Source organism: Frieseomelitta varia, unplaced genomic scaffold (assembly GCF_011392965.1).
Source record: "Frieseomelitta varia isolate USP_RPSP 00005682 unplaced genomic scaffold, Fvar_1.2 scaffold_154, whole genome shotgun sequence".
Lineage (NCBI taxonomy): Eukaryota > Metazoa > Arthropoda > Insecta > Hymenoptera > Apidae > Frieseomelitta > Frieseomelitta varia.
Genome location: NW_025109239.1, coordinates 623,181 through 635,804, shown reverse-complemented (window position 1 = coordinate 635,804; position 12,624 = coordinate 623,181). Strand labels below are relative to the sequence as shown.

Below are 12,624 nucleotides of genomic sequence, written 5' to 3'. Positions count from 1 at the left end.
CATGTGAGAGTAAGGTCTGCGAACAAGTTTCCTTGGACCGGAGGTTTCATACTTTTGATTATGTTGTTGATGCCTATTAAAAACAGGGTGACGCTGATTGCCGACCCTTGTAGTACTCCGTTCTATATTATGGTTGGGTTGGAGAGGTGTCCGTTGATTCTAATCTGGATGTATCTGTTTTTAAGGAAGTTTTTTATGAAAGCGAGCATGCGTTCTTTTATTCCTAGCCAGATCAGGGTGTTTATGATTTTAGTTCTTTGTATTGTGTCGTATGCTTTTTCGATGTCTAAACATACTTTAATAAGGTATTCGTTGTTTAGAAACGCTTCACGTATGCTTGTTTTTATGTTTATTAAGACGTCTGTGGTTGATCGATATTGTCTAAAACCATACTGGTTGAGTGTAAGCGTATTATTGGATTCTAGATACCATCTTAATCGTTTGTTGATGGTTTTTTCCAGGATTTTGCCTAGACAGGTGGTTAGGGCTATTGGTCTGTAATTTTCTGGTATGTGTTTGTCTTTGTTTGGTTTGAGTTAGGAATCGGTACTACGATCGCTTTTCTCCACGTGTCTGGGAATACTTTTTGGGTCCATATGCAGTTGTATATTTTTAAGAGGTATTCAATTACACCACCGGGAAGTAGTTTTATAAGTTGGGGATGTTGTCTGGTCCTGGGGATGAGTTTTGTTAAATGTAAAGTGAATATGAATTCTTTTAAGGATATTGGTGAGTTTATGGTGGGTTCAATGGTGGTATGTTGATCTATTCGTATGTTTGTTAGATATTATTGCAGTGAGTAGGTTATTTGTGGAGGGTGGTGAATCGTGGATGGTGTTAGAATTTTTTTGGAAGGTCTTCTTCTACTATATCTTTTGGTTCGGTTACATATTTATTGTCACCCAGGTCGAGGAATTAGATTGTTGAATTGTATGTTTTACCGTTGATGTTTTTGATTTTTTTCCATACTTCATCCGTTGAGATTTGATTAGTTATGGTAGAGATGTACGTATTCCACGATAGTCTTTTGCTGTGTTTAATTAGTTTTTGGAATTTGGCTAGTTTCTTGAATTTGGTTAAGTTTTCTGTCGTGGGGTGTTTTTTGGCTTTGTCAAAAGCCTGGTGACTTTCTTTTTGATATTCTTCGTTCCACCAAGGGGTGGAATGTTTTTTTTTTGTTGTCGTTGTTTTTTGGTTTCCTTGGAGGGGATACTTCTTGCGCTGCTGTATTGATGCTTGATTCAAGTGTTTTTATTGCGCTATTTATATTGGTTGGGTCGATGCCGTATGGTGAAGGATTTTGGAGGAGATCACTTATTTTTTTTTTTGTATTTATACCAGTCGATTTTTTTAAGATTCCATTTGGTCGTTGGTTGGATTTGAGTCGGGGAGGAGTGGTCGTCAGAGTTTATTACTATTGGGAAGTGGTCACTGTCGTGTAAGTCTTCTAAAGTATTTCATTCCATGTATTGTGCTATTCTACTACTGCATATTGACAAGTCTATTGCACTGAGTGTTCCAGAACTTACCGTGAAGTGGGTTTGATTCCCTATTGAGAAGGATGAGGTTCGGATCATCTAGTAGTTTCTCTATTTTACCACGGATATTGGTGTTTGTAGAACCCCAAAGAAAATTGTGGCAGTATAATCGCCTATTATCAGTATTGGTGGTGGTATCTGGTTGATAAGATCCTTTGGCTCTTGTAGGTTTAGAGGTAGGCTATTTGAGAGGTATATATTACATATATTTATTGGGTTTGGAAAAGATACGGCCACTGCAATTGCTTCTAGATTGCTTATAACAAGCGCTCACAGCACAATAGCTGCGATAGAACGTGATAAACGTTGAGACTTCTTGCTATCATGAAAAAATGGGCGCTTTAAATAGATATAAATAACTAAAAAATAGAACATTGAACTTTCTCATATTGACAAGAAATTTTAAATCATTTTCCTTCTAGAAGATTCCAATACAAATTATAAGTACATAACTTGGCTGTTTCGTAAGACATGACAAAACCAGTACGCAAAATGTTCGATTGGCAAAACAAAAATTTCTCTTGAATTTTTTGTTTCTTTTTTTAACTATTAAATTATTTCTTTACTATCTTGAAAAATTCAGTTTGTGAACCCCTGCGTGGGTAACTGATTTATAATCAATACGTACATTATAAATGATAATGCAATTATTCTTCTTTTTTCATGTCCATTTTAACTTATAGCTGATGGAATATACTTTGTAATTTTTTTTTTATATCTTTTTTCAGAGTTTGAGTTATTTATTATTATATCTTTAGGTAATATATAATAATATGGAATATGTAATAATATAGAATAAGATGCTATTTGCTCTATTTTATTATATGTTGTAATATTATGTCTGGTTCGTTACGTAGGTATAATTAAATTCAAAAAGTAGAGTTTGTATTTTTAATTTATTGTACTATATTATCTGTTATATATATATACATATGTACATGCTGCTTCGGATCTGATGATGAAGAAAGAAAATGATCCTATATTAAAAAATAAGTCGAAAATACGGAATAAAATTTTTTTAAAGCTCCATTTTCAAGAAAATCAAGTTTGAAAATTTATTAACTACATGTGTACGAAGGCAACAAAATGTTTTGTTTTTAATGAAACATATTCAAAGTCTATTTTTTTGAAAATTTAGCTTTAAAAAAATTTTAATTTTTTTTACTTTTACAAGTAGGATAACTTTCTGTTATTTTTCTCTGTCATCTCTAGAATTAGTTAATTTCAAGTATGCTGTAATAAATTTTGTGCTTGATAAATTCAATTTTCTCGAAAACAAAGCCTTAAAATAAAAAATTTTATTAAAAGCATTTTTTTGTTATGAAGAATTATATATTTATTCCTCTTTATTTAAAAACTAAACGTCAACATATAATACGTCTTAGCATATGTATTATAATATGTATTATAGCATATGTATTATAGCATTATAATAGAGTGTTCATAATCTATAAATGAAATTATCTTTATAACTGTTCGTTATACGAAAAATGTTTCAAATGTTTCAAATACAACCTGTTTTGTTTCAACAGTAATTGAATGTAGTTTATTTGTTTTTATGTGAACGCGTAAACAAAATATAAAGGTCAATATTTTTTTAAATGGAATCGTGTAATCTGTTTTACATTAATCGATGCAGCAGGTCATTCTCTGTAAAATACTATTGACCTATTTATATCGAAAAATTAATAATTTAAGAAATATTTTAAATTCAATTTTATAAAATCTATGCATGAAAAGAGAACAGTATAAATAGTTGTCTTTTCTCGTTTTTTGATGATATGACTTTAAAATTCCTTCAAAATTTATCAAACAAATAAACAATAATAAAAAAATCTCGTTGCATTCATCTTTCTATATATTATTGCAACGTGTTTCTAGCCATGAAAACGTAGAATCTCGATGTCTAAAAACTCTAGAATCTCTCAAGAAAACATAGAAAACGCTAATTTCACTACAGAAAGAATTTCACTAGTCAATTGTTGATGAGATATCCAATTGACGATTAAAATTGAAAGGGATTTGATCGTTGATAACAATTAACGATTAAAGTAAGAATTTAATCCTTAATCGTAATTAACGATTAAACGGTAATTAGTTAACGTTCATTGAAACTAACGATCAAACTAGGAATTTAATCGTTATTTATGATTAACAAATAAAATTAGAATATAATCATTAATTACGATTAAAGATTATTGGAAAAATTTATTCGTTAATTGTTGATTAATTTTTTGTCCATTTCTGATCCACACACATAATTCTCCAATGTTTTATTTTAGTTCATCGCGTTCTAGCTGAACAGATGACAATCACGTCTTGTGATTTAATATGCGAGGGCATCCAAATTCGTTCAAGAGATAACGTGTTAAATATTTTGGAACCGGCTACTTTATGGGTATCAATCAGAATATGTAATTGAACGAAATAATGAATCACGAATAACGAATAAAAAAAATATTACATTTCCTATCATGATACTTCTTACTGTCAATGGTAGTTCTTAATGTCACTCTGACAGCATGACATAGTGACAGTATGATATAGTGGGTAACGGTAACAACTCCGGAAGTAAGAATCTTAAAACACATGTCTGCCATATAAAATTCATTTTGCCTACGGGACGGAATATTTCAGTTTTAAAAAATTACATGAAATAAAAACGTAATTACAATAAAATATTACAATAAAAATGTAATGAAAACATGTTCATTCTCATAAAATTAAAAAATGTTTTTATTGATGTATTCATCTTATTCTATTCATATTAAGTAAATAAATACAGATTTTAAAATATTTATAGGAACAGAAACGTTGGTCACCGTGGCAATCAATGTGTTAATGTGTCGCACAATAATACAGAGCGAAAAATTAGTAGAATTGATAATCGCTAATTTTAATATTTTAAAATGTAGTAATATTCTATATTGTATCAAAAATGTATGGAAATATTGATGAAATTTTTGTTTGTTGTATGTAATGATTATCTATGTACTATATACAGAATGTTCTATTGAAATGTTCCATACAATTCTCTTCTAAATTATTCGTTATAGAAGAAACGTTTCAAATAAAACTTACTTTGTTTTGAGGGGGACATCTTATAATGGTCACAAATTTTGGTTTAGGTAAACGTGCTTCGGAGACTTGAAAATGACCTTTATTTTTTTTAATGTAACTGTATGTACTTTTTCATCAACTGGACATGTAGTCTGTTTCATGACAGATTCAACCTTCATATGTTGATAGTTGGTATTCAAGATTATTCAAGGTCGTTTACTGTCTTTCTTAAGTTAACTGTGTTGAACGTACCAAAAAATTATTATCTTCTCTTTCACATTCGAGCGTCAATGCACTGATTATTTTATCTCTAAAGGATAGTTGCACCCTCTCCAATGTTCAGGATGTTTCATACATGATAGAATTCATCAAACAATGGGCTATATTCATCTGAAAAAAATATGTAGTTTCATTTAAAAAAAACAGGGATTTCCCTTGGAAATCTTAAAAGCACGTTTGCCTAGACCAAGATTTGTGACTATTTTAAAATGACAAGAAAGTAAGTTGTACTTGAAATATTTTTTTCTATAATAAATAATGTAGGAAATAATTGGTGGGACATTTCAAATGAGACACCCTATATGTGTGTATGTATATACATTTAATAAACATTTCAAGTATATATATGTGTATGTATGTATTTAATGTATGAAAATTCTGTTTGTTTTTTTAACCCGGAATTACCCACGTGAGGGTCTAGTCGCCGGGATGTACCTGCTCTAGACCCCCAGGTGGGTAATCCCGGGTTAAATCATGGACTTCTATAACTTGATAACGAGAAATCCTGTATATTCAGGATCTTTTTTTTTTTCTCTATTATTTTCATCATGCAATGTTTTTAAAGCTAAATGTTATGTTAAAGCTAATTTTTCAAAATCTCAGACGCACACTTTCTTTTTTATAGAATATTATGTACTGTGCTGATCCATTGCTATGTGGTACCCCATGGTATCCCATCGATGTCAATATGTGACAAATAATGTTAACGGAGAAATAATTGACTGCCGTAGGTCTGATATTATGCTATTAAATGAACGCAACTTATTAGCCAATTATGTAACAAAAATAAATCTGATTAGATACAGGAATTCTAAGTTTAATTTTATTAAAAAAAAAAAAAAAGATATATAATCATGTATATGATATTACGATTTTGAATAAAATGAAATTAAGTATACTTTATATTTAAAATTCTATTTAGATACTTTATTGTAAATATTATAGTGTTATCTTTTTCTACTCGCAATTTTGATTAATTCATATTTAGAATTAATAAGGAAGAAAAGAGAGGAAAGAAAGATGTGCAATGTGACATGAATTTTATTAAAGTGTAATGTTAAATATAGAATGATGGTAGTAAATTTTAGTATTTTAATCAGCTGCAGTATCCTTTTTCTTTTTGTTGCAGCCTCAGCACAAAGGAAGATACATTCTCGAATATGTATGCAAGCAACTTAATATCTTGGAAACGGATTATTTTGGGCTTCGTTACGTGGATCATTGTAGGCAAAGGGTAAGTGTCTTTGTAGATCGTTTCCTCTTCAATTCAACGTTTAAAATGAAATCCTAAAGACTTAACCTCAATGTAATACTTTTGTTACTAAATATTCTTATCTACAGCATCGTTTTTTATTTTTTTTTTCGACAATATTTAATTTATTTTTCTTTTTACTTTACATTTTTTTACATTATATAGAAAACCCAATTTTTTTTATATTTTTATTTAATTTATAATTTTTTTTTACATTATATAGAAAACCTAATATAGAAAACTAATTAATCATACTTTTATATTTCTTGTCAGATTGTTAAAAAAATAAATGTTACGTTTTTGATAAGTATATAATTTTCGTTAAGAAAATGTACCGTGAAATTGAACTTAATATTGAATTTCAAGATTAAATTCTTTTCTCTTTTTATCCTATGTTATTTATAATGAGAATCAAATTTTTCAAAAAAATTATAAACTGTAACCAGGAATCGAAATTAACAAGTTCTTATCATTTTTAAAAATATTTTCTTCGAACCTATATATTTTGTATAAAAAAATCTGTTTTTATTGAACTTTTATAGAAAGATTAAGTGTTACATTTAAGAATACTTTTAAATAATCTCGTGGAACAGATATTTTAGAATCTGCGTACTGGACGCACTTGGACGCTGAAGTTCAGTAGTCGGAGGGTTAATACAAACATATTCCAAACATTAGAAGTACAATATAGGACGACAAAAATATTTTTGTAAACATCGATTATCCGAAACGTCGATCATTCGAATTTTGATTATCCAAATGTAGGATTATGTATGTATACATTTAAAATATATGTCAAGCAATGTTTATATTTTGGGATACTTGCCTCAAATGTTCCATTTTAGTGCCCTGTTTAACAATAAGTAAACTGCTTACGTACAGATTTCATTTATACCATGAGTATCAAAAGAAAAAGAATGGTGTTGGAATTAAAAGATAAATTAAATATTATTGAATGTTTAAAAAATGGTAAACATTTAATTTAATCACAGAATATAATGTTAGAAAATTTACAATTAGCGACATTAAAAATACTAAATCAATATTGTTTCACTGAACTAAAGTTTCAAAATAACTTACTGAATTTTCGTCTCTATAGAAGTTTGAAAATAACAAATGATGATCAAGTTGTTTACATGCATACGTACATACATGCAAATGGATCTTGATTCAAGAAAAAACACTTTGCATGCCAGGTTGAGAGATAATAAAAGTTTTTCTCTTAATAGTGAAAGAATACGTATGTATTCGTATATGTATGAGTATACGATATGTATTGTTTTACGTAATAAACATCCATATTTGAAAATTGTTTAATTTTTAGCTCATTTGTGACATGATCACGAATTCGATTCTTTCAGATCGATTATCCGAAAAACTGCTTACTCGGATTTGTTTCCCAATTAGTTCGAATAGTCAACGTTTTGCTGCAGGGATCGAAAAAGTTAAGGAACTTTTAAATAAATTCTGTTTGATATACATAGATTATAGAATTTTTTTACGAAAAACGTTCTTACTAGTCGTGATGAGAACAGATAAATAAACGTTCTCAAAAATAAAAGTTTCAGACAGGACAGAACTTTTAAAATATAAAAATTTTTCTATCAGAAGAATAGATAATTTGTTCATCAAATTACCTATTAAAGAAGTTCTCGATATTTGTAGCAAATAATGACACTGAATACTCAATTGAATAAATACCCGAATATAAAAGTGGATTTTCAATTAAATGTTTTAAAATAACTTGTTCTATAGAATTTTTATTATATATGTATTTTATTATATATTTATTATATATATAAAATATTTTTTATATGAGAACACTGTTCAAAATATTCCTAAGTATAACATCTCTTTTTATAAAAATTCCATTAAAACATATTTTTTCATACGAAATATATACGTTCCAACAGAGTTCTTTTTAAAAATGAAAACATCTTGTTAAATACGATCTCTGTTTCTACCGTAACGTTCTCAATTTCTGCCGTATTTTGTAAACTAAAGACGACCGGCAATAACATATACAGGAAAAAGTTGTTCAGAATGTTGACCATGTTTCAAGGTTGTCAAACTCCGAGAAGTCGCTTTGTAAATAATTATCGAAACAGCTACTTAGATGCTAGAGTTGATCGTTATGTTTCAATTATTTATAATATAATACAGAGAAAAGGAAAAACTGAGTGAGAAATATATACAGATATTAAAGAGAAAATAAAACTGCCAATGAAATAGAAGTTTATGAAAAGCAATCAAATCATTTATTAATCTATAATGATAACACAAAAGAGAGATTTTTTACATCTGGAAAGAAAATTAAAATCGTGTCACATACAATACACGAGACATATTTGTTACTCTACAGTCTATGTATTGTTACTGGTGTTGTTATTAGGAACATTCATTCGTATGTCAGTATATATCTTTTATAGAGAAAAATTTGTTAAAAATATATTGTATTCAATCATGTTGCATGAACTTAAACAAAACATCCTGTTGTTTATATTTTGATAACTTGAAATGATATAATGGAAGATTCAACGAAATTTGACGATTTAGAATACCTGTAGACTTAAACTAAAGCGAATAATATTATTACAATGGAATAAGCACTTCGATAAGATTAATTTGCACAAAATACGTATTATACTGATCGTATAGCATGCAGAAATTGATGATCATAAATGTTTGTTATATTGAATTACATTGAATTGAATTGAATGAAAATGAAAAAATGAAAACAAAGTAAATATTAAAATATTTAAAAAGAAATCCTGAACTTATAATAATTTTGTTTATTTTATATAGTATTCTTATTATATAATGAAATTAAACATATTTTAGATCCTTAATATTTTTTCATAAATAAGTAATTAATTAACTAATCAGTCAACTAATTACACTATGGTTCATTTTGCAGCGCATTTATAAATAAATAAATATTGATAAATAAAATTAAGATAATAATTTTAAATCACCTATCGAAATCTCACACTTCCTGTCAAAAAATATATAAACGTAAAAATATATGAAATTGAGAATAGCAGTTCTGATCTTGACCAAAATTGTTATTCGATAAAAGATAAATAGAAGAAGATAAGTAAAAATTTAAAATGATAAATCGGAACATAATATGGACAGAAAGCAATATGAAGATAGTTGTTCATATGAGTATAAAAAAGAAAAAGGAATATTTGTTACATCTGTCAATGTAAAAGGAATTTACGCTGTATGATGCTTTTGAAGAAGAGTGCACATATCTGCGAAAGCTAGAGGCTTTAACGCAGGAAAAAATCAATGTTGCATGGATAATCATGGAAACATTCTATCCTTGTCTTCTTCAAAAATTAATCTATCAGTTTCTAGCTCTAGGTTTCTAGAACTCGACCACACATTCTTTTTCATCATATATACTAATCAATTTTTTTTACTATTTTAGGTTTTAATTGTGTTGTAATCAGAATATCTAGAATAGAAAGAATTTGCGCTGGAAATAAATATTAAAAATATATGTCACTTTATTATAGAAATGTTTATTTATTTATCTAATATTTCGTGATATAATATATAAAACTAATTCATGTCAGGGAACATTGTTGTACTAACAATAAGTATCTTTTAATGTAACTAAATTGAAATTTTTATTTATATTATGAACTTTTAGTATTTTCATTGCTATAAAAGATTGTAAAGTTTGTTTAATAATAATATTGCGAAAAGATAATAATTATGATAACATAGATAATATAATATGTAAAATTATTCAATAATAATGTAGTCAAACAACATGCTATCGTTGTAACATTGATAATCACTATGTTAAATTCAAAAGAGAACGAAAATACTTATTAGCGAAGAAGACAAGGAAAAAACACTATATTATGATTCGAAATTCATTTCGTGGCTATTAAAGAGAATGATAACAAAATGTTATGATCGTTTCTTTTTATAATCATAATGGAACATGACGTAAATTTTAGATAACTTTACAAATTCAAATCTAAATTAATGTGGCCCTTAGTCATCGCTTTTGTTTAATTATATTTTTTGCAAGATTGTATGTAAGCTAAAATCCTATTCTAAATCCTACGAAGATTATCCCTTCCTGATTTCACTTCAACGTTATTGCGTGATATAATTTATTTCATATTTCATTATAACTGTAAAAGAAGAGGTCATAATGTCAATTAATTATATTAATCATAATTTAAAATTGCCATAACGTATTGCAGATGTTTCTCTAACATTATGGCCTGTTGTGGTTGTTTTTCTCTAGCCACAAACGTTTTCTATTTTTGAACTTAATAACTCAAAATCATAAAAGTAAAGTCTGATAAATACATTTTTTGATTGTTTTATTTTTAATTGATATTAGTTTATCACTGAAAAGAAGTATTTTAGTGTGATATAGTTGAAAATGGAAAAACCTAATACTAATTAATTTAAAAGAAAGAAGCAGTGAAAATTTTGAAGTGGAAACACTTAGTGTGTTGCAGAATAATATTTCTCTTGAATTTTGTTACATTGAAAATATAAATCCAAATAGATTGTTTCTGTAGATTATTTCTATAAACATTTGTTGTGTACATTTTTATATTATTTTTAGACTCTATGTTTTATAATTTTATCTTTTTTAAATAAAAATAAAATTTAACTATGGAAATTGATCAGTTTAAATATTACGCAACACGTAAAAATAATTTAAAAAGAAAATTGATTTTATTGTAAAACTTGAATCATTTATTTAACTATTGTAGTTATCTTTTTTCAAATGATTAATTATTTTAGTTAGAACGTAAGATTTTATAAGTAAAAATGCCTATTTTATAAGTAAAAAATGTACATAGAATGTCATACTTAAATAGAAAGCGAATTAGTCTGTTAATATTTTGATTATTATTGTTATAATTTTTTAATTATTATTAAAATTTTACTTTATTTTTATTATGCTTTTTTTAAATTTATACATATGTATATTTTCTAGATAGATTTCGTTTTATATGTTGCAAGAAAAATACAAACGTATGGTATAATAATAATAATTAATTGAAATAATAATAATTAACATATTAATAATAATTTACAATAAGAACGGAATGTTGGAAATTCATTTATAATTATTTGTAATGTAAATGTTTTTACATATGCATATACAGTATTTCTTTAGTCAACAATTCCAATATTCAACATTCAATAATTTGTAATAATACACAAATTTCTATGTACAAATATCTTGCTATATCGTAGAATTATATTAGTTAAACATAATTAAACTAAAATTAAATAATTTTCGCAATAAATTGTATTTAATCGTATTAAATAAATCTGTTTCAGCATTGGTTAGATCTGGCAAAAACAGCGATTAAGCAAGTGAAAGGTTAGTATTTAATTTCATTACGTATTTGAATAAGTAATATGATTTTTATAATTTCTAATATTTCGAATATTTTAATACTCAATACTATAATATTTAATATTAATTTTTTCATATTATTAGAATATGGTAAAAATATTGATGAAAAATCTATTGTTAAAATATATGTTTAGAATAGAATGTTTTAACAACAATTATTAACAGCAATTATTTAACAGCAATTTATGAAAAAAAAAAGATGAAAGATGCTTTTGATAAGTGATTGACAAGTGATTTGACAAGTGATCAAAATTATGTAAAAAAATAACTACCTAATAACAAAAAATTAGAATTAAATTTATAATATAATCAAATTGAAACAAATTTATAATATTTTATTTATAGATTCATATGAATTAATTCGTATTAATAATAATCTCTTATTTATGATAATTATTCTCATAGGTATTAATGTTGATGTTCACAATATGCACATGTTGAGAATTAAATGAATTAAGCGAAGTGAAATAAGCTTTACTGCAAGAAAAAGCACGTAATAAATTCGATCGTGTGTAACAATGAACAGCTGTGGCCAAGGTTTCGATTGTGTTTCCTTCTTTCTGTACTTGGCTGCCGTGGGTCGATGCCACATGAAATTTTCAAACTCGAATGACCCAATACTGTACTATTCCTATAGATACAAATAAACAGAAGAATTTGATCTTGGCAAAGCATATAAAAAACTGAAAGCAATTAAGCATAATTTTTTCTATTTTTGTTTTTCTATCTGTTTATTTATTTGTTTGATTGCTCCTTTCTCTTTTCTTCTTCGAGAGTTCTTATCTCTTTTAAAAAAAATATCTTGAATATTTTTCTAAAATTTCTCATTAAAGGCAATGGTTGCTATGTTATTTGAACATTATCTACAATATTATGTAAAAGAAAATTATTATAAGACTTTTCTTATAAGAAAGTGATTCTGTAATTAATTATTTTTTCATTAGAAGTGTCCAAGATATCATTGCGACTATTGTACTGATCCATATATATACAGGGTGTTTCGTAACTAGTGGGGCCCACTTCGGGAGCTGATTGTATACCTAAAAATAATGAAAAAAAGTCATATAAATATATGTCCTATCTGT

The 12,624-nt window shown here is 26.9% G+C and overlaps 1 protein-coding gene across 5 annotated transcripts in view; it reads left to right on the top strand.

Moving 5' to 3' along the window:
• LOC122536064 (FERM domain-containing protein 5) overlaps positions 1-12,624 on the top strand; it is a 71,825-nt gene that overhangs the window by 7,255 nt on the left and 51,946 nt on the right. For all 5 annotated transcript variants that reach the window (XM_043668125.1, XM_043668140.1, XM_043668132.1 and 2 more), the window contains exons 2-3: positions 6,007-6,111; positions 11,461-11,503. In XM_043668125.1, the coding sequence (XP_043524060.1) occupies positions 6,007-6,111; positions 11,461-11,503 (148 nt within the window). The remainder of the gene's footprint in view (positions 1-6,006; positions 6,112-11,460; positions 11,504-12,624) is intronic.